Source organism: Harpia harpyja, chromosome 9 (genome assembly GCF_026419915.1).
Source record: "Harpia harpyja isolate bHarHar1 chromosome 9, bHarHar1 primary haplotype, whole genome shotgun sequence".
NCBI lineage: Eukaryota > Metazoa > Chordata > Aves > Accipitriformes > Accipitridae > Harpia > Harpia harpyja.
Window position 1 is genome coordinate 41,744,995 of NC_068948.1, and position 23,547 is coordinate 41,768,541.

General features: G+C 41.5%; 1 protein-coding gene across 1 annotated transcript; it reads right to left on the reverse strand.

Moving 5' to 3' along the window:
- Nucleotides 1-2,600: 2,600 nt before the first annotated feature.
- Nucleotides 2,601-21,548, reverse strand: CRKL (CRK like proto-oncogene, adaptor protein). The gene is made up of 3 exons (XM_052796422.1): nt 20,679-21,548; nt 16,694-17,156; nt 2,601-7,439 (listed from the first exon to the last, which is right to left on the reverse strand). The coding sequence occupies exons 1-3, from the start codon at nt 20,990-20,992 to the stop codon at nt 7,305-7,307; spliced, it is 912 nt and encodes a 303-aa protein (XP_052652382.1). The 5' UTR covers nt 20,993-21,548; the 3' UTR covers nt 2,601-7,304.
- Between the last annotated feature and the right edge of the window lie 1,999 nt (nt 21,549-23,547).

Consider the following 23,547-nt stretch of genomic DNA (forward strand, 5'->3'; position numbering starts at 1 on the left):
AAAATAGCATCCTCTCCTCTGACTCACCGCTCCCCCCGAGTCAGTCGAATCTTGGGTGCAGGGGCAGGCGGGGGAAGGCAAAGCAGCGCATCCAGCGCTGCCTTTCTGCCCCCCCCAGCCCTCTGACATGCGAGCGAGAGCTCTGCTTGCCCCAGGGTCTGGAGAGGACTCATTAGATAGCGCAGGTTGCGAAACACAGTACAGCGGAGGGGTGTTGGCAGTCCCTGGGATCCACGCTTTCTCTTGTGCTTTAGTGCTTAATTTCTAGACCAAATGCAAGATTACAAGTGAAAGATTTTTCAGTGCTGACTTTCAGCTGCCCTTGTTGGACCAGCCAGGACATACAAAGCAGGAGCCGGTTCCCTGCGGATACCCCAGATTTAGCTCTGATCCCGATTGTCTGGTGCGCCAGCGGCGGGTTAGACTAATAACTCGTGCAGGGAGGATTCTGGTTACAAAGTGCCTGGAATGAAGCGAGCAGGTGCTGGGAAGGTTATCTGAGGAGAGCGCGCTGTTAATTCCCTGCCGTCTCTCGCTCCCCCTGCCTGCCTCAGCGGCAGCGTGGATGGCATCTTCCACGCGAGGCCGTGGCTAGCACACGAGGGGCTGCTGGGTTCCATCACCGCACTGAGCAAGGGCAGTAGCTCAAGCTTTTAGCTCCCAAGGGTCGTGCCGGGCTGGAGCAAGGAGCCCCCGCAAAGCGGAGATGGGTCCGAGTCACAGCGGTGGGCGCTGGGTTCCCAGGGTGGTCCAGCTGGAGCGGTGCGTTGATAACCTGACTCAAGGTGGGCACGCAGCAGTCTGTGTTAATAAGTTACAATAACTGATGCAACTTTGGCTGTAGGCAAGCTCTTAGGGCTCAGATTTCGGAGCAGGAGGCTCGCTCTGTGACAGCTGTGATGGTTTCTTTCCCTGCTGCCTGCCTGTCCCTCTTGGACGCGCAGTCCTGCTGCAGGAGGGCTCAGCTGTTTGCAGTGACTGCCACGGTTTGCAGCTCGGGGTATTAAGGTAACCTGAAATTGGAACTGCTTTACCTTACCACACTGAGCTGTGACTTTTGGTTCAACAGCTGCTATGGGAGCAGCTGATCTGCCCTCTAAAAAAAGGCAGAGGGCACAGTGTAAGGGACAGAAACCACCACAGCTGCTCCAAGGTGAGCCATCCGGGCTGGTGAATACAAACCTGAAGAGCCTTCCTCGGTGCACAATCCACACTATTGTAAATCATGTAAAAAATTACGAGGAAGCGCGTTCTCTTGCTGTGGCAGTATTTCATTTGAGTGCATTTAGGCATATTTCCTACTGGTAGAATCTAAAGGGGTGTTTGTTATTGCACCGGTTTAGAAATAAAACCTTTTAATTAAACAAGGGTGACAAACTGGTAAACCCAGCTCATCCCAGCTAGCTTGCACCTAAAAATTAAGGCTTACGCTGCCTGTTGTTGGACTGGCCTAACTAAACTAGTTCAAATTTAAATTAGCAAAGGCCTGCATGCAGGTAAGCCAGAAATAAACCCAGCTTGAGTTACTGCTTTTTTCTTGTTACCTTTGACTTTTTGCTGAGTAAACTTGGCTGTTGCTGGAGCTTTAGGTAGCTGCTGCGCTGGGCACTCCCGGCACAAAACCCGAGTCCTGACTGCAGCAAGGGGAGAGAGCTGTGTCAGCCTGTGGAGAAGCTGAGCGTTAAGAGCAGTGGTCCCCAGCTGGAAAATTATCTGGGAAGTCAGTGGTGGGGGCAGGAAGCTGGGCAGAGGGAGGATAGAATCAGTTTCAGGTGCTGGGGATTTGTGTGAGGGCAGGCAGGAAGCAGCCTGCATTTTAAAATGCACAGACAAATCACAGTCCCTTGCAGCCCACTTGGACTATGGAATTTGTCCCTTCTGATAACTGAAATGTGCCACAGTAAAGCAACGCAGCTCCTACGTCAAAGGGTACAAAGGAGTTATTTCTAAACACGTAATGAATTAAGGGAAGGTAGGGTGTTGTGGCCTCGCATCAATAGGAAGTGGTGCAGATTTATACTTGGTGACACCTGATGTGTTTTGAGACACAAATAAAGTTGTTCTGTACAGAACACAAGTATTTTAAACTTCCCCAAGCCCCCAGCTATGAAATCACTTCATCTCCCATGGCCTAATAACAGTGTGTGTAGACGCTGCTTAGTGTCAGAGAAGCCTGGATATTACCAGAACAAAATGCAGTTGCTGCTCGTGGCCTGCCCTTGCATTAGGGAGTGCAGCACCTACATTCACTTGCATTGTACGCATCTCACCACAGACAGGAATAGTGCTGCTGCTGTGGCACCCGTGGTTGTAATTCAGGCTGTAGGAAGCAGACGGCTGGTATAGCAGAGGATACTTGGTTTTGCTACATAAATTGTAAAGCAAGAGCTACTGAAGATGTCACAAGAAGCAGCTGCAGCAATGGGCTAGCACTTCCAGCTTTTGCAAGAAAGCTAAAGGCATACAAAGTAGTTTGACACGGGATTATCAAGCCTACTGCATGCACCTTACCTGTTCTTGCTTGCGTATCTGAAATACTGCTGTTTTTCTCTGTAAATGTTAACTTGCCAAATGTGAACATTGGATGATAAGACACTATGCAGAGTTGGCTATGAATGTTTATTAACATCGCATGGAAATCTGTACTCCAGAGAAGACAAACACTAGGCGCTGAACATACCTACAGAGCATCCAGGGAAACAATGCAAGCTTTTTAGACTTCTCCTTTGCAGCAGCTGAGTGTCTGACAGTCTTCTTAAGTAAGTTTTTCTCCCACGTAAGATCATCTCGAGTTTCAACACATTGTTAATGATTTAACTGAATAATCCAAACATTAAAAAACCCTTAAGTTCTAGTTAGTGCTATTGTTGATCTGGATTGGCTGTAAAAAGACAAAAGACAACCTTCTGGTTTTGACTTGCAAAAGCAGGTATTTGTGACATATTACGCTGACACCTTCCCAGAGCGGCTAGAATGTCAGCTATTCCACTCTCCAGTACCTGCACAGGTTACGCCTTATTCACTCCAACAATCAGAAGCTAAATTCAAACTGTATGCATAAACCAGTCATTCTTACAAGCACAGTCAAGGGTATCACAGTAAAAGGTGGTCATGGTTTCTACAGAGACCTTTAAACGCCTCAGCAAAAGAGCAGCGTTAAGTACAGTGACAGGAAGCGCACTGAAGCGTCGGCTGTGAAGGTGGAGGAGACAGTGATAATCTGTATAACCAGAGATGCATCTTTTTCAGGTGAACCTCCAGAGCACAGCAGTATAGTCTGAGAAGAGGCACAAGGATGGAATAGGAGAGTATCATTGAGCCTGGCAACAGCGTTTTCTCCCGCTTCATTCTTCCTTTGATTCCGGAAAACTTCCATTGGCACTCATTCACCCGCAAAACAGGGCATCATAATGACAGAGTAAGGACTTGAATACTCTGCTTATATTGTCAAGGTTTTAAGACTAAAGACAACAAATAATACTGCAAGTTGAGGCAAGTTTTATTTAGACTGTACAAACAGGGCACTGGGAAAAAAAAAAACAGTGGCTTGATGTTGGGACCAGTTCTATGAAATAAGTGGAGTAAGAAATTAAAAAGGCACTAATCTTAAGAAAAGACACTCCATATATTCTAAGAATATAATTCATTTAATACTGTTAATCTTATAGCACAAAAAATAAAACAAGCTATGATCCCCAAAATAAACTTTAAAAGCTTACACTTAATATTATTGCCTGAAGATCATGGTCTTTAAATTACATATTGTGTTTTAAAGTTTACACAGTGAAGACTGTCTCAAATACAAGGCCACCTTTCCCACTGCAATAATTGTATCCTTGTCTCAAAACACACTTTTCATTTAACACAAGTAAACAGAAAATGACAACTATACAAGAATGCTTTCACTGGTCCCAAAAGGCAGTCTTTTAGGCAGGTCTCACTTTCAGATGCAGGTATTGAGGAAAATGCTTGAAAACTTGACTAGAAAACAAAGGCAGCCCACTCATTCCCAGGATGTTAATACAATATAAAAAATTACTTTACAGGCACGTGAAATGGCACAAAGAATGCTGTTTTTCCCTTTACAAAAATAATGCTCAGGCTCTTCAGAGCCCCAACCCAAACAGGATATTCCCTTTTGTTTATTCTTTCCCAATTTGTAAACAATCATGAATTAAATTAGCGCTTATCCAGTGATGGACACTGATTAAAACAGTTTTCATTTAAACTTTCAGACTGGTCAGAGGCTTCGATGTCTATATACACATGTACACAACAGGAGGAAGTCAAACAGTAAGCCTTTCATGATAGTTAACTATTGTGGCACCAGGTAATTAAACCAGCTCCTAGTTCAAAAGCAAGAACAACTTTAATGGTGCATAGACTGAAGCCATCACTTGTAGGCTCTCATGCTTCATATTAAGTATACCCTACACGCCCAAGGAACATTTATGCTGATAGTTTATCACTCAAATTTAAGAGGCTTCATAAAGCAACAGACAGCACACATGTAAGCAAGCAACAAGCGATTGAGAATCCAGAGTCCTTCAAAGAGAAACACAAACTGATCAAATGCAGTCTTTATATGAAAATACTCGTCTTATAGTAAAATAGCAAAGACACGTTTTGAAGCAAGGTTACAATCAGCTTAGGCTGGTCAGTATGCTACATTTAAACCGCATTTAACATAACTGAACCACACCACTGCTACTCAGAGAAACACTGTTCATCCGTGGCCTAAAACCAGATTCACAGAAATTTAAGAATTCTTGTCTTTGCATCAGATGCCACTACACACAAATTTTGCATAGTTTTGAAGGTAAAACATTTTGCTTTTTTGCAGTATCAGAACATAATTAAACCTTAAACAATGCTTTTGTTCAAAGTGTATTCCTTATTCAATGAGGGGATGAGTCAAGACATTTATTTCGGTGAAAAAAATCCAGGTTAAAAGCTGTGGTCGAGATCTCAAATCTCACAATATTTATTTACCATGCAAAGGAAGAATTCTACAATCAGTCTTCTGAAGAGCTGCCTGTAACTAGGTCAGGTCTGAAATAAGATTTCTCTGCAGCAGACTGAGTTTAGTGCAGTTTCTGTATTCAAAGATGACTTTCAGTAGTACAATCTATGTAGTAAACTTACAGATATAGTTGGGGCACAGAAAAAGCATGACCTTCTTTAGTTAAGAGAGCTGCATAGCTTTTCTTTGCAAGACAAAATGTCAATGCCTATTGTCAAGAATTACTCTTACAGCACCAAACATTTCAGTCAATGCTACTCTACTTCACAGTTAATTTGGTAGTAAAATGCTCTACAAGAACTTCTAGACTGTCAGCCACTTGATCAATACTACAGAAAATAGCTAATAGATGAACGGAGAGACTTCTTTAAAAAAACCCCGGCATTTTGAATGTCTTGTTGCAAATGCCATTTTTGCATTTCTTCAGTGCCTTCCAGTTAAGGATCTCATGGCACTTTCACATGAGCTAAGGACAACGTGCTTTTATTAGGATCAAGCAACACAAATCAACAAGAAAACATGCTGGAACTTAAGACAACAACTTTTATATAATTTGACATTTATAAGAACTGGTGAGATTCTGCAGGTGTTTTTCATTTTGCTACAGCTGACAGCCTTCAAAAGTTGAAAAATGGGGGCTGCTGTTCTGTCAGCTTCCACAACAGACATTTTTCTTTAACCAGGCTGTCTGAAAAGGGAGGTTTTGTAGTTGGTAGTCTTTGCAGACATATATTGTGATAATTCAGTGTTCCATTATTCTTAAAAGAGCATTCCAGTTCACCTACAAAAAGCATTTAAAGGCGGTGGCACAGGATCACTGTACCTAAGCTTTCATATCCTGTATGCAGGCTAAGGACTTAACCTGCGTGGCATGAATTGTACTTCTTTAGCTGCAGCTATATAATTCCCTACCATAAGTACAATTACAGCAGTATAGCTTATGTACAGAAAAAGGGAAAGCAGCTATACTGATAATAGACACCATTGTGGCCTCCTCCAGCCTGAGCATTAATTTATCACATGGGGGAACCCAAGCAGCTGACTCCAATTAACCATTTTCTAGAGGATGCTGGGAAGGGGAGGTATCTGGGGCATATATAAACCAGAGCCAACTCATTTGGAAGGTTAAAAAAAGATGGCAGCATGCAGGGGACTTGGGATGCAAGCAAGGAAAAAGAGGAAAAAAGAAGATGAAAGCAGCTCTGGAAAAGAAGCACAGCAACATGGAGACACCCTAGAAAAAAAGGTACTGTGTTCAAAAAGGAGCTGTCAACAAGCTGGGGCTGGCATAGCTAGAAACTCTGGAGAGGTAAGGGAGCCTGCAGAGAAACGGGTATAAAAAGTGTATGTTTAAATAAGAGGATTTTATCAGTATTTACCAAGTTCTTCTGTCCCACTTCTTTTCTCCCTCTCCACACCATGGCAATCTGATCAATCTGTCTACCAAGTAACAGCTTAGTGACAAGCACTTCTATACTAGTAAAGCTACACTTCCAACACTGCAGAAGAGCTGTATGTAGACCAGGCCAAAGTGTTTCCCTTTAAAGCTCACTTTTCTACAGTTAGTGCTTGCAAAAATCAACAAAAATGCATTAAGTATGTCAAAAACAGGTTACAAGTATCAACCCCTCCTAAGTTTCCTTATAAATAAATGCCTCAGCTTCAATGCAGCTCAATCAATGGTTATTTGCATTTAACACACACTGTTTCAGGAAGGTCAACAACAAGCTTAAGAGTTAACAGAAAAGAGCAGCTTCTAATACAACTGCTTAGAATACATAGGCTTCAATTATTGTTCTTTAAAGAGACCATCATTTTAAATGTACTACCTTAGGACAGGTTCTCTTAAAACTAAGTCGTCTTCAGTCCTAAAATTGCATTTTTGTTGTTGCTTTTTGTTGGACAGTAATGCACAAGTTGCATGTTTGATCTAAGATTAGGGCTCTTCCTACTGAGCAAGCCAGAAAAAAGTCCATGGAAGTCTCAACAAGAAAGATTTTCTTCCCATACTTCTCTGCTATATACTGGTGCAGTCTTCTCCAGCTTAAGGCCCAATAGTTTTAAAAGTGAAACTAAATTCTGGATGATGCAACTATGGTATGAAGGTCAGGCAGTGACTTCAGTTGTATGTATTCCAAATGTCCATTAAAAGAATCGTCAAACTGCAGCAAGCTGGAAAATGCGCAATGCTAGCAATGTGCCATTAAGTCATCATCCCACCTCAAACAATGCTAATGATAGCCAGGAAAATGAAGCAGCAGTGTAAATCAGGCAGAGGGAATCATTCATTCTCATCTGGGTTTTGAGGGTCAAATATTTTGACATGCGTGAATGGGAAGAGCCCTTTTCGACCATTGACTTCTCCTTCCCACTGACCGTTTATATTCATCCTTGTAACCTTCACAATATCTCCAACCTGCATAATTAAAAAAAAAAAAAAAAAGGAAAAAAGTTATCACACATGGGAATCTCACCTCTGATACAAATACAAATCAAATTAAGAGGAACAACAAATACAAGCCCATCACAGGAAACCCCCCCCCCACACTCTTGGCGTAAGGTTCAACTGAAAAGAAAAATTACTTTTCCTTAACTAAAATAGCAACATTTTGCTGCTAAACACGATAATGTTGTCAGCACTCTTTTTCAGACTCTTAACTAAATGTATATTTACATATTCAGACAAATTGCTGAACTACACCTTTTCCTATAGGAAAGCTTACAACTTCATGCAACAATATTATTTAGCTCAGATAAAAATTAACATCACTAAAGCTACCATCAGTAATGAGATGCAACATCCATTCAAAAAAAGCACAGTAATCATACTGGTTTTAGCATCAGCCGGCTTATTTTCAAAGGAAATTTAGTTTTTTCAAAGAGAGATTCCTATGGCAAAGAAACCATTACTTTAAGGTCTAGTTCTGATTATCACAGTCTAAGAAGCTTCTATAATTTCTAAAATAATGGTACACTTCTGAAGCAGGCAAATGCAATTTTTTCTTTTTTTTTAAGCATTAGATGTACAGATTCTAGCTTTATTTGTTGTTTTCACCTCTACTTCCTGGCAAGAATTTGAAACAGGAATGATGACATGTCAGGCCTTTCCTACCATAACTGTTCCTCTTCCTATTTGGTGCTGAAAGATGAGAAGAGCTAAACTATGATCAAGCAAGAAACAGCCCAAATGGTGATAAGTTATACTTTTATCATTGTTCAGTGCCTGTATTTTATTTGGATTAGGATAATTTACAAAGCAAAATATCCAATGTGACAAGTAGCATTTAAGACTACCTAAATAGTCATTTCTCCCTTAAATACTTCAGAATAGCTGCACGTGTGGTTTGTTGCAGCAGCTCTCTAACTTTACACCTCCCTTCCTGTTTACTTCATTTACTCTATGTGGTGACTATAGTAAATATTAGAAAAGTGACATTAGCAGCTGATAACTAACATCACAAAAAGTAGAACCAGCCTATGACCAATGGCAAAGAGTTCATAAGTTTCTTCCCTAAACTAGGTCCAAGCTCTGTGTAGCTGAGTCTCAGCTTACCAAGCTACTTCTGTGAAATCCAAAGATAACTAGCTTTGATCTTATTTAAGGAAAAACTAGATTTTAGTCCTGATGCAGTATGTATAACAATTTGTCTACATTATTTAAATAGTATTAAAATTTAGAACTGATGCAGATAGTTTAAGGACCTTGGCCAAGGGCCTTAGATCAAAACTTTTCAGGCAAGACCTGTGTATTTTCTGTTAAAGAAAGAAACCCTGAGTTTACAAAATAGTGTGCATGTCACTAGATGATCTGAAGCCTGTTTAAACCAGTTACCATTACTCCAATAGATATTTTTTGAAGATCACGCAGAAGCAAGAACCCTTAAGTGAAGTTTAAGATACTATAATAAACTCCTTGGCAGTCACTCAGTGTTACATCTCTTAAAATAAAATTTCTCAAACTTTGAAACTCTTTTTAGAGATTTACGCTTTATTTTGCATATTAGAATGAAATCAGGCATTTAAGCAGAATGTATTGCTCCTCCCCAGCCCCCCAACTTTTTCTCTACTACTTGTAGGGTTGCCCATGTCCCGGCTGCCTCCCCGCCCCCAAATTTGAGACTGTCACACTTGGAACAATTGTAACCTTGTGCTTTTAAGAGAGGAGAAAACTCTCTGGAGTCCTGTAAGTTCTTGGGATAACCAAGGCCATGTTACTTTCTTAAATGGACATCTTTACTTCTGCTGTTCCTGAACTCAAACGTGAAGCCAGCGTATACTATTAAGTAGTTATACACTGCCCATGATAGTTAGCACATACATGTAGCATTAATTTAATTGGTATTCATCCCTTCACGGACTACTGCAGCATGCTTTAATTGTGTATTTGCTAAAAAGCCCAATTTGTCAGATTTTCACTGCATAGAAAGGCTAGAGAAAGCTTTAAATAGTAACAAGATGACCTAAACAGGAACCTAACACATGTCTCTTTAGGAAAAGGCTGATAACGTCTATAAATAATCACTGTTACATTGCTAGATTTAAATAACCCTTGAAAACAAGTCCAAGTTTTAGACCCAAATTCAAGAAGATGCAGCCAACATCACAATTAAAACCTAATAAGAAACTGCATTTGCACCACACCATAAAACCAATCACTCAAACACTTTAATCTTATTTATGGAAGACAAAAAACCATTTGTAGTACAATGGATCAAAAACATGGACTTGCATTTTCTGAGAGTCTGACAATTTAATTCTGCTCACGTGCCACAGCAATCAATCCATTTTGAAACTCTAGAAAAAGATATCCTTCAATCTGACTCTGATTTCTACAACATGAATAGGTTTGGAAGTCTTGCTTCAGCTGAGTGAAAAAAAATATTTACAATATAAGTCTATTGCATTGCAACAAACTGCCATGTAGATTAACAAAGTAAAATGTTCTTTAGAGTGCTGGGTGGGCAAAGTTGCCACAAATCTGAATCTGCCATTAAAGAGTGCTGGCTGACAAAAGCTACTCAAAAAATACTATCATATGCCAAGAACCACTGGAATAGTAAATTGATTTGCAATAACTTTATATTATTTTTTGAGAGCTTTTTTTTTTAATGAAAGCTTCTGAATATCCTCTTGTGCTATATTATATATAAAAAAAAGCCATTCTCCTGAGAAGATTAAATGAAACAGCATGTTGAAGCAAGATTTTTGGAGAAGGAACCTTGATGTCATGATAGAATAATTCATGGATCTTATGTTCAAGACCTCCATTTTGACAATGTCTAGAAGAATCTGGTCACATAGTCCCTCTGTGTATTTCTTCTACTAACTAAAAGCAATTTGGTAAATGCTTTTTAAAGCATCTATAACAATAATGTAATTATTATATATCTATAATCCCGGCTGAGGTGTGATCTCCCACTAAAATTATTTAACACACTACTTTTTTCAGAGAACGTTTTAAGCCAGTCAGAAGGATTGTCTTATGATTAGGCACAGGACAGTCAGGAGACCTGGTTCTATTCTCATCTCTGCCACAAACTTCCTGTATGACTCTGGACAGCTCATGGCCCTTATCTATAAATTAGGATAATGCTTCCTTAGTCTCAGCATCTCTCAGATAAGTTAATTCACTTGTAAAGCATGCCAGCATGGCTGGATGGAAGTATCAACTGCTGAAATGAGTAATACTTCTGAAATGCAGCCATTTGGTTCCACCCAAATGATAAAAATCAAAATGTATTTTAGATAGCATCCTTTCATTATGTCCCTGTTACAGCATGAATTCAAAGCCCTGGGGAAATACAAGCTGTGGAACATGCCAGTCAGAAAGGTTACTTCATTCTCTCTAGACTCTTCCATACCTGTCTTCCATTTGAAGCTGATTCATGTACTGCAAAAGGTTTCCTGCATGCCATTTTAGTCACACAGTCAACCAATTCACCATATTTTACAGATATTCCAACAATTGTATGTTAATAGTTCTATGGCTGATAGAGTTCTGTAATATAAGTTTAAGGAGATAAAAATGCATTAGAACACTAAATCATCATTTTAGCCCACTGGGTCAATAGCTATAGAAAACATTGCTCTCGAATTTACAGGGTGTTGAATCTCAGTCATTATCCTAATTAGTGTCACAACTCACCTCCTTTGCTAACACTAGCATTAGTACCAAAACCAAAACAATTGTTCAGACCAGCTGCCTGTTCTGGAGAAGAATAAACAAGGCTCAACACCAAGAAATTACTTTATATCCCACTGTCCCCAAAAGGTAAAAATCTGAGCTACACAAAAGAGGCAGAGTTCAGCCACACCGCAAACAGGACAAAGTGACACTGAAGTAGCTGGTACTTTACATATTGGAAGATTCAAGAAACCAAAAGGCTGACAGCACAGCTTAATTATCCTTCACTTCTGATGTTGTGTGCCAGAATAATAGTTGATGCCCAAACCAGAGAATCGGGTAGTTCAGAGGAAAGATCTTCAACCATTCTTGAGGCATGAAAGGAGGTCAAAGGGCAGCATAGAAATGTTGAGTCCTAGATGCAATTAATCTAGCCTCATTTAGGAACAGAGTAAAACAATAGAAGTTTGCATTTCAAGTATAGCTAGGACAATTGCCACAGTTGGGGTTGCAGCACCACAGCGAAAGTGCTGCTTTTCATTAAATGATGGTACCCTGTCTCTATCTGATTAAGCCAGCTGTCATGATTGTACAGAACTTGGACAGCTCAAAACTCCCATAGACCATCATTCTCAAGCCATGCTGAATCTCACTGTAGCACAGGATCTTGTCTAGGTTATCCATGTCACTTTCAGTTTCATCTGAAAACAAACTCTGCAAACAGTTCTGAAGGTGAATGTATATTAAATTGTGAGGCACTCAGCACTAGCATGATGGGAACCATCAATAACTTTGACCAGAAAAGGAAGTTACAAAGATTAAGACTGCACACAAAATCTCCAAAGTAACTGACAGTTGTATTTTCAAAGGTAGCATACTGAAAAGTTGGTGCATGTCAGCACAGGAATCCTGCTGCCAGTGTCACTTTCAGTTCAATAGTTACCAGAACTAAAGCTCCCCAATCAACACTTTACAGTACATGAGTATAGGCTCAATATTTTGCTTAAAATCTAGTCCTCGTGGGTTAGATGCGTTATAATGCTTAACACAGCAATACTAAGTTTCCTTGGCTTAAGAAAAGCACAATGCTTGTTGTCTAGTGAAAGAAGTAGCCTAATTTCCTAATTAAGAAAGTTCTACTACTAGCACATTTTGGCCTACTTGTCTCAACTTCCCTTTGAAGAGGAAAAAAGTTAACTGTAACCTAATTGTAACAAGCTCAAGAGAAATACTGTAAGTCAGTTATATAATTATGGTGAATGGATATTTATTTCACCAAAACATTTCAGTGACAGGTTAATGCTTGCTACATCATGAACAGATAAACTACTTAATACTATAATGCTGGCACAGCTCTAGAAAAAGCCATAATTAGTATATAAATTAGTACAAAAACCTTGCTATAAAAATATAGTGAAGCTCTTGTTTAAAAAAAAAAAAACAAACCCTCAGATTCCATAACACTGTCATGTTAAGTCTGGAGATGAACTCTAGAACTACTACTGCCTTCAAATTGGTCTATGACACTTATTACAGTGTTTGCAATATATTTAAGAACTATTTTTTAAACACATGGCAGACGTAAGTCTAGTGGCTGCTGCTGGTCTCCCATTTTCTGGTTCCTTATGCCATTTCATTCCATTTTACAAGTAAATTTGGAATTTATTGTTCAGGTCATGAAGCACCCCTCAAACAATTCACTAATTTTTAAGGGAATTATCCACCATTAGTTCATCTGCTGACTATGCTGTACATAAAGAACTTTGTTGTGTAGAAGTTAGTGATCAATCAACTACTTTGGATAGAAGCAAGAAGTACCCAACTACCAAGAGATAAACTCCCTTTGAGATAAAACGTACCGGGTCTTAGCCTACTGGGCATTGCACACATGTCACATGCTAGTTAGAGCATGCCAGTTTAAAACAAGGCTTCATTAGCGTATTATTGTTAACAGGCTGGCTGTAGAACTACAGGTTATTAAATGCTGAGAAACTTTCAGGTAGGCTTCACTGCTCTGTATCATAGTAACAGTGCCAAAGAATCTCCGCTCTTACAGAATTCATCACCTTCTTAAAGTGCTATCCTGTATAACCTTTGGACGCAGGACTGCCCTCCTAGTTTGCCCAAAGAAAAGCAGGATTGAAGAACAGCAGTACATAACCCAGTAATGTAGAGTTCTAGTCCCAATAAGTACAGGACACTGTATCCCTGTCCTTCGTATTCCTTCCTCTACAGCACCAGAAAGGAAGGAAATTGCTTCTTGGCTAAAAGGACACAAGTAAAGAAACGGATCTGGGTCATTGGTTGTTTTGTTTGTGGGTTTGGGGGTTTTTTTGGTGGTTTGGTTGGTTGTTTTTTTTTTTGTTTTGTTTTGTTTTTTAATACAGTATCCATGAAAATACTACACACATTTGTCATAAAGTTAGTTAGTTGTAGTGAGAAACTGCAGACTTCAATCATTTCATTAAAAACGTTAAATCTGAACTGCCAAGGTAAATAACTCAACTGACAACAGTACACTTAAATCTTAGAAATACATATAATTTATTGTAGGCTTTAATAATTGTTCACTGGTGCAGGGAGATGCCCAAAGGTATATGTATACCAACTGTATGCTTTGAGATAGTAGCTATACTTAAAACTTTTATTTTAGCCTATAAACAGATTACTATTTAATTTTTTATTTTTCAGAATAAAAGTAGAGCGTATAATGCAGTAGGACCAAGTCAACATTTAGACATTAGTCACTTCAGTAATACCAATATGAATGCTAAATAATTTTAGCCCAGCAAAGTCCAAATTATGATAAATGCCATATTAACTAGTACCCTCACAGAACAACACTATAGTTGCCCTTAAACTGTCATATTTTAAATACTATTTAAAAGTTAAACACTCCATCATCATCCAACCAAACAGATCTCTTCAGATTTTCAGTAGAATATTCACTTGTTTTACAAGTTACATTTTCATGTGAGAGATTTAAAAAAAAAAATTTGTACCTTCCTTACAAAACAAACTTCTCTAACAGGCTATGAATCTTTACCTTTTCTTAAAGAAAACTTCTGACAGCTTATGTAAACAATAGTGTGCAATAGAAAAAACTGGACTTGCCAGCAGAGAGCTTGTCCCATTTTCAAGCTGAACCCAAGAGAATGACATCCCTCCACTTAAAAGGAAGTTGAGCAGATTACTATGCAATAGCTTTATTTACTCCAGATGGTATTCTCTTCCTTTTAAGTACTGTCTGTGTGCTGACCACACAAAGCTAGAGCCAGCAAACAGATATTTTGCTCTCATATTATCAGTTTAAATGAGATTACACAATCAGGCACTGTATAATTATACTAACGAGGTGTTCTACCTGTACAAGCTGAACTGCGATTTAGAGTACACCTACACTAAGGTGGAGTACTGTCAAATACTATTATTCTGGAAGAACACCATTAACTTTCTTCCCCAAAACATTCCCATAACCTGTTTTTTCTCTACTACTAGCTACTTTCAGTGCTCTTACAAAATAGAAGCTTCAAATGGTCCAGATTATTTAGTGACATGTAGAGCCCTGACAAGGTTGGGATTAAATACATCATCAGGGCCCACCAGGTGTTAGGCAATCTAAAGGAAGATCACGAAAAGAAGTTGGATTTTTTTCTTTAAGAGTAGTAATGTGACAAAAAAATACTGCTATAATGAGGTTGCTAAAGTTCCTTATGCGTGGATAGATATGGAGAAGCTCTAATCACTGATTTTAATGAAAATGTAGATCAGTTCCCAGAATTCTGCTTCTGAAGCCTCTTGAGAAGCCACAGTGTGGCTAAGGTACACTTGCAAAGAAAACAGACTACATAGGAAGACAAAATGTGCCAGTGGTGAGAGACACAAAGACATGAGGCAGTAAGTGATTAAAATTCAGTGGAAGAGAAGAATCTCTCACACAAAACTTCAGCAATTTGAAGGTTCAAAATTCAAACCTACATGTTGGTCAGAGAATTAATCCTACTGGTATACTAGAGGAGTAGCTAAAATGACAGGATTAACTAGATCACTAAAGACCAAGTCAGAAGAATCTGTTTGTGAGGGCCACCCTTCCAAGTGGTTCTGCTACCCTGCAGCAATGCAAGTTCCCTGAATTAATTCCATGACACACTGATAAGGTAACAAAAATCAATCGCTTGCCTTGCTTTGTTTTCAGAAGCGTGAGTAGTTTTGGCAGGAATCTTCTGTACAGTGCAGTTGGCAGTGAATTTACACTTTGCTCTATGATAATTTTCACACACTGCTCACAAATAACAAGCTGCTAGATTTCATAAAACTCAAGGAAAATCCAGTGATACATATTTAACTTTTAACCCCATAAGAGTAATCACCTGTAGAGGTTTTACACATACAGGAGGCAAAACACTTAGGGCAACTATTATGAATAACTGGATGTCACCTCTCAAATTTTAGTCAAAAGTAACAGCTATAGGCAACAGCTTTAACTTGCAAAGTAACTGAGCAAAAGCAACAGGAAAAGTTCAAAAGTATTTTTAAAACCACTATTCTTCTACTAGCTAAAATGCTGTTGCTTCCTTTGCTTGCTTCCTTGCATTTGCTCCTTGAAGTATTGTAGCACGCTCAAATTTCATCTTTGAGACTGGCACTTTTTCCAGGTGAGACATTTTTGAACTACGGGTTAACTAGCCTTCAGTATAATCTGAATGTAAAAGTAACAGTCTCAGTGTACTGGATATATCTTTAAAAACTTCTTCCAATCCATCATTTACACCAGTTAAACTAGAATTGTAACACGAATTCTTTACCACTTAAAGAATAAAGCTCTAAAGTCTTAAAGACATCCCTAATAAAAATAAAATAAAAAATGTTTTGGCAAGCACAGGAACTTACTAAAGGTTCAAGGCAAATTTAGAGGCTACACTACAGCCTTTTATCTAACCCCTTCACCCCCAATTTACACCCTAAGGTTTCTCAAATTCCACTTTTGAAAACCAAAGTAAAAGGGACTAGAGCACTTCTGATATATTTCTGCCCAGATTTCAGCTCTCAGCACCAAATACTCGAGTGCATCTCGTACTACAGTTGAGGATCAGAAAACTATGTTTATCAGCAATCTTCGCCTTTCTCTGACGGATGCTACTGCCAGTTCTCAACCTGGAATGCTGCAATGATTAATGAAACATCTCTTTCCTTCCCCAAGATTAGGTGGAGAAGCAAAGTCATCCTCTCACTAGCACTTACTTCCACAGCAGGACGTATACATTCCACTACCCTTGTAACATATTCGCACTGTTGTTGAACAGGCAAGAAGAGAGCATAAATACAGGCCCTGAAGTAACCTGGTCACTTTTCTCAAAGGAAGTGGTATAGATGAAGCAATTTTTGTAGATCTTTCTTCAGAATGTAACCTAACTTCTTCTCGGTCCCTTGACATAGATAAGCAGACTCCATATGAAGTCATCCACACCAACTTTGCCACTAACAACTTTTAGTTTCTTATTTTACAAAACAGTTGAAAACGGTAAGACTTGAGAGGAAAAACTTACCTCTAATGCCAGCGCAGTCTTGTCATAAGCACAGGGTACCCTCTTTTGGATAGCTTTGGCATAGACTGGTCCATTCTGTGTTGATGGCAGAGGATTGATCACTGCTCCAGGTGTACTGGATACTGAGGGAAGGGGACTTGCGGTTTGAGGCTGAGCATAAGCATGGGCAGGTTCTGGAATACCGTAACTGTTGGAATTCCTGTTTCCATGCTTCCCATGAGAAGATCTGACTAGCTTTTCTACATAAGGAACAGGAATCATCCCAATCCGACCATCCTTGTTTCTGGCACTCCACCACTGTTCTTCTGGCTTCTCTACAATTACCAGTATCTCGCCCTTTTTAAATGGAAGATCCTCAGCATCATTGCCAGGAAAGTCATAGAGAGTCCGAACATACTCCACATTTTCTTCTGCAGTGGACAGAGCAGGGGCAGATCCAGATCCCATTGGTGGACTTGGATACCTAAGTTTAAAAAAGATTTGGTATAAGCGATAGTTATTGTTTTGTATTTCCAGTAACAAAGCTAAGTACCAGTTTTACAGTAGGAACACCAACTAGAGGAGAATTATTTATTCAGCTTTATAACAAAAGTATTGGCTTGGTAGCACTGTGAGGCATTTCATGAGTAACTCGTGCTTTCAAGTAATTACTTATATAGCCAAATTAGCTTCCCCAGAAACCCAATAAAAATCTAACATGGCTGCAGAAAATTGGGAGAAATAATGCAAAATCTTCATCCACCTGCTTTGGACTGTTGTGAGGATCTTAGGGTAGAATAAAATTAATTCTATAGCTTAAGTTATGAGAGTCATGATACATTAAAAAAAGAAAATTATTTGGGTGACTTAGGGTGGAAGGGCTCTTGAAGAGCTAAATAATCCTCTTCAGTTCATCACATCTACATTTTTAACTACAGCATCCACTTCTAAAGAATTCAGTAACTCTAAATGCTAGACTTGAGGGAGCATAGCGGAAAAAGGAAACAAAAGTAAGAGGAGGGTATAATAAACACTTAAGCTAGAAGTCCAATGTTGTCTTTCTGATTGGTAGTACAGCATCTTTCTAATCAAATCCTACTACTCACACGCAGAATTGTGGGGACTGCCAGTCACATTTATACTGAAAACTCCTTTCTTTAAGAAAAGAGGCAGATCCTGTGTTTTTAGGAGACACCACCTTCCCCCTCTTTTCTGGAAAGTAGTACAGAATTAAGCTCCCTAATCTTATTTTTATAACTTCAACTCTCAAAGGGTTGTTATAGCAGAAAAATTATTAGTTTCAAAGTACTTATCTTTACTGCATGTTTAAATACCTAATAACCTGAAAGTGACATCTTCATACAAGACAATATGAAATACTTGTGTCCAGTGGTAAGAATGGAGTAAGAAGTGAAAAAGCTAAGCATCTAGAAATATAATCCTTTGCCTTATTAACCATAATATTACTCTTAATTTATTCACATCATTGTTTGACGCCATCATCAGTCCAATACAGTCACTTGACTGTGGTAATATATGATTGTTCATCAAATGAGACTATTTTCAGTGCAATCCACTTTCATCATAAATTTTATACATTTTATTCAAAGCAGCTGTCAGAAACCTTAATGTATATACACCAGAGCAGATACTTATTATCTAAGCTACGATAGCAAAAATCCGTGTCATTAGCCTACTTCAATTCTCTTTTGCTACTTGCAAAATAAGATGGATGTCAAATCCCTGATTTTTGCGAGATACGCCAGAAGCCCTAAACAGAAAGATACATGCTTCTTTAAGACACCCAGCTGCAGCCAAAGCCAGGGAAGAGAGGGAACCCTTCAGAGAGCAGTCACTCTGCATAAGCAAGAGCTCAGGAACATCTACAATGATGGTCAGAGCTCACTATTGACACGAAACAAATAGAAAGCTTAAAACAGTCAGTTTTCAACTGTTTTACAAGTTTAAAATGTCATCTCCCAGAGCTAAAAGTGTTGTATGGCTATATACAACAAACTACTTAATCCTACCACAAAAACTACCTCTTCATACTGTACTGTATGAAATGAAAACAATCAACAGCCTTCAAAAGCACAAGCACTGGAGTGCGATGTTCCCCTGAAAATGCCAGAGAAATAAGAATTAGCAATAACAGTTCTGAAGAACATACCTGTCCACCCCTATTCTAAATCTAGCCCATTAACTAAAATAAATAAATAAAAAAAACCCCAGAAATGCTACCTCTCATCCTCCCTCTTGCAGCAGTCTCCTTCAAACAGAATTTCAAACCATCAACCATGTCACTGATTTTTCTAAGTGTTCAGAACAAAAATCATCCTAAGGAGAACCATCTAGTCGAGCCCACTTGTAGCTTTATAAAAAAGCTTGTCAGTTCACAGTAGGCTAGGTCCCATGTGTCTCTGTATGCTGCGAGAACAATATGCAATCAAGACCTTGAAAATAAGGTGGCACTGAAATGTTCATAAAACGTTTCACGCAAGACTCCTAACAAATACCAAGTAAGCAAGTGGAATCATCTAAGTTTTCAAGTGTTTTAGAAAGCCAAGTCAGTCATTGCCATAAATGATTAAGAACAAGTTTTTACATCCAGAAAGGCACAACAGTATCCAAGTTAAGGAGAACCGAGATAAGCATAAAGATTGCTTCAGTATAGACTTTTTTCCTCCCAACTGTCCACAAGTTTAAACACGCACATAACACTGGGCAGCTCCATTTAAGCGTTCCTGCAATGAAAGTGATTTTTTTTTTCACCTACCCATCTCTCTAGCCACAGCACAATCACTACCAAGAAGACTTCTCAGCAACTTTAAGAGTTCTTGAAGCTAGTGCTTTCTGTCACATCCCTCCCATCACCTGACAGCTTTACGGAAAGACTTTTTTTGACCACTTGAGTTTTTCAGCTTGACAAGCTAATGCCAACCTTTGACAAGTTACTGATTGTCATTAAGAACTGGCCTATGCCAAGGTTAAATTGTGACTATAAACCTCAAAGTTATCCTTGTCCCCTAAGAACTGCAAAACATAGTAAGATTTTAAACTGCAGAATTTAGAAGCAAACCAATTTGAAGTTCTTTTCTTAATGTGTCACTACTTTTCTAGCTTTTATTTCACTTCATTTTACCCAGGAAGCCCAAAAGCTTTGAAATATGATACTGGGAAAAGCTTTATTAATTAAAAATAAGGAATATGTTCTAGGGTTCTTGATAAGCAGTCTACTGATGCAAGTTGCAGGTATGTCCCATGTTGGTAACAGGACAAAGAATGAGCTCATAGCCAAGTCACATTTTCCCATCCTCCTAGAATAGCATTTCTCAGTATAGTGCATGGACTATGCAGATATAGATGAACAGTGCCATAACCAAACTGTGAGAAATATATGTTTTACATTTTGTTGGGGGTGGAAATGCCACTCTACAAGTTTTGGAAATGCTGCCCTAGAATGTATTAAAGCTGACTTAACAGGGTGAAGCAGTCTAATCACATAAAGGCCTGTTCTATTATAATCAGTGTGGATGCAGGGGCAGAGAGCAACTCAAGCTCAGAGGCTGTACCTCAATTACTGAGGAGAAGACTTGTGAACCAGCTTCTCAACCATCCTAGGAACAGAAGGACAATACAGAAGAAACGGCTGACACAAAGCACGACCACACCCTCTTGGAAAGCAATTATAGCCAGTGGTACAGATGTACACAACATCTTCACATATGCCTACGCACTCTGTAAGGACAGGCCCCATGCGTTATATGGATGATTTGACTGAAAGAGCAACCCATAATGGTCACTGAGACCCAGAGTGCTAAGAAGGATCACTGTTAGAAACAGCTTCAAACGTGGGCCATAAACAAATACTTCCTTAGTATACACAGCGTGGCCCTACATCTAATGCTAAGATCCTGGAGCTACTAGGCTGGGCTAAGACAGCCTCCCCCTCCTTGCGCCACCTCGAGCAAAGATAGCAGTGGGTGGGGCAGAGGGTGGCACTCACCTGGGCGCAGGCTCGATGAGGGTGGTGGTATCCAGGTAGTGGATCTTGTAGAACTCCAGCAGGGCGGGCAGGTGCTCAAACTCCTGGTCGCCGATCTTAAAGCGGCGGTTGGGCAAGGAATTAATGATGTAGTGGGAAACCCGGGAGTTCTCGGACACCGAGAGCACGTAGTCCCCCGGGCAGGTGGACGAGTCTCGCACCAGGAACATGCCATGCCGCTGCCCTTGCAACCGCGTCTGCGCCTCCGCCCGAGACACCGGGCCCACGTACCAGCTGGAGCGGTCCGACGAATCGAAACGAGCGGCGGAGGACATGGCTCCGGGCGGGGAAGGGGAAGGGAGGGGGGGGGGGGAAGGAAGGTGAAGAGCCCGAAGGCCCAGGCGAAGGAAAAGACCCGGAGAAGGGAAGGCCTGGGCAAGGAGGCCTGGGAAGCGGAGCGGGCTGGGGGCTAGGAGGAAGCGGCTAGTGCCCAGCCCAGAAGATAGGAAGCCCAGGGAAAGGGGGATAAGGGAGAAGGAAGCTCCGTGCCTCTGGAGGCGAAGGACCGAGGAGCGGCTGGGGTGGGGCTGGCCAGACGCGGCGGTCAGGGCCCCCGAGTCTCCCTCAGCGGCGGGGTGTGCAGGGCATCCTTCCCGCCTCTCTCTCAGGCCTGCGGCGGGCCCGGCTGGGCGGGTGGCGAAGAGCAGCGGCGGCGACCGACAAGGACAGGCGGCCCGGGAAGGTGGCGAGGGTAGCCTGCTACGGTGCCTCAGCGCCGGAGCCAAACGGGGAGGTGGGGCGGGGGAGGCAGAAGCGCCGGGCTCCCGCTTTCTCCTATGGGTTCCCTCCCCTCCCAGAGCCGAGCACCAAAATGGCGGCGGCGCCGGGCGGTCGGAGTTCTCCGGAGACACCGCCCCGCGCAGGCGCCGATGAGGCTCGCGCCGCTGGCGGGGCGGGGAACGACGTGGGGCTGCCGCGCGCCGCGGGGGGAGGGGCGGCCGCGGCCGTTCCCGCCTGAGGGAGCGGGCGGCCGCGGTGAGGGAGGTGGCGGGCTGGGGGGGGCGAGCTCGGCGGCTCGGTGCCTCGTCCTCGCGTCTGGAGGGAAGGGAGGGCCCTCTTTCCCCGGTCCCTCCGGGCTAGAGTCATTCTAGCCTTCCCCGGCGCACCGGGGCACCCCCGGTTGGGGGGGGGTGAATGAACGTGAACGGCCTGGGGGGTGTGTTGAGTCAGGCGGGGTGTGAGACCCCCGCGCCTTCTGCAGCCCCTCAGAGAGCAGGGCCGTCCTCCCCATGCACGCTGCGGCACGCTTTACCACAGGTCGCCCCCCAAAAACCACCCAGTCCTTGGGCTGAAGACATCTGAGGGGGGCCCGCCAACATACCTCCTCCATCTTCTCTCCATCCCTCTCTCAGCGCATCTTCCTTCCTCGGTGCTGCCCAGCCCCTGGCTTTCCCTGCTTTGCCATGGCACCCCAGGGCATGGTAAGCTCCCCTTCCTTCCAGGGTCCCTCCTGCCCTGCCTCGGGCTGCCTTGGGCCTCCCATCCCTCTCCACACCTCTTCGCTCAGTGGGATGCCCCGCAGCCAGGCACCCTGACCGCAGACGGTTTGGAGACAGAGATCACCTTCCCTGAGGTTTTGTTGTTTTTATTAGTTGATTATTTTTTTAAGGAACAAAATGGACCAGTGTGATAATCTCTGATCTCGAGAGAACTTCTTACGTGCTCTAAGAGACAGTTTCCTGTCTCTTTACAGCCTTGTTCCCAGATAACGGGGTCAAAGCCCTGTCTGTCTCGGGGCCCAGGCGGGAGGGAAGATGGTGTTGCAGCCGCTGAAGAGGAAGGAAACCCCGGAAAGGACTCAGCAGGCCTCACGGGCAGGGGCTGGGCAAGCGTTTGGCACATGGTGCAGTGTGAGCTGTTTGAATTTTAGAGGGAGGTTGGTGCGCGGTGACCTCAGACAAGCAGTGTGGGCCTTTGCGTGGTCTGACTCACGTTTGGGAGGGCTGGCAGTGGCAATCGGCATGTCCAGCTGCAATAGGCAAGGGCGTGACAAAATAACCGCGCCAATTCCCCAGACGTGCGAGCAACCTTTGCAAATAGCATGATTTTAGCTCAGTCTCATGACTGTTTAATTTGTGCTTTTGTTTTTTCATTTTGTTTGGGGCTGGCAATGTGAAATGAAGCAGCACTTGAAAGCAAAAAACACTTAAAATGGAGAAATACATTTAAGATGACTGACTTGAAGTGCCTAATAGGACTGTTGTGTAGTCTTTTTCCAGCTTTGCTATCTTTCTTTCATGCTCTGCCTTTTCCTAAAGCTCAGTCACAACACGGTCATTTTTCTTCTCTTTGTTCTTCTTCCTACATTGGCAACTAGTGCCAACTGAGGTGTTTGGATTGGAACATACAGGCTGTGTCTCTGTAGACATTTAGCACAGTTCAAATCAGCACAAATGGAAGACTCATCCAGTGTCATTCTTATGCTTTAGACAAAATCATCCAGGAAAGCCTCATAACATCACTAACACGAAACGATCTTAAAGTAGACCCTGAATACATGTACAGGTATCATTTTACCAGCCGCTGAAATACAGCCACCTCCTGGGTGGAAAACAACAGCTGTTTAGTCCTGTACAGCAATACTAGCAAAACAGTAGACCTAGAGATGAATAATACCATCTGAAAATTCACATCTATGCAAAAATATTTCATCCGTTGCTAGGGAAGCTTACTTAGTAGCTATACCTTTGATCCATTCCTACTGGTTTAAGTGCTTGTATCTGCCAATGAGAGTCAGTTTTAAACACACGTAGATAGGCTACATTAGATTATGAAGGTTATTATGTTTTCTTCTGTCATTTGAACAGCTTCGGATCATTTTCTATTTGGC

Coding starts and splice junctions, on each gene's coding strand:
- CRKL (XM_052796422.1), bottom strand. CDS start 20,992: ATGTCCTCCGCCGCTCGTTTCGATTCGTCGGACCGCTCCAGCTGGTAC. Junction 17,157..20,678: donor CTCATCGAGCCTGCGCCCAG/GTGAGTGCCACC, acceptor TTTTAAACTTAG/GTATCCAAGTCCACCAATGG. Junction 7,440..16,693: donor AGACTGCGCTGGCATTAGAG/GTAAGTTTTTCC, acceptor TTAATTATGCAG/GTTGGAGATATTGTGAAGGT.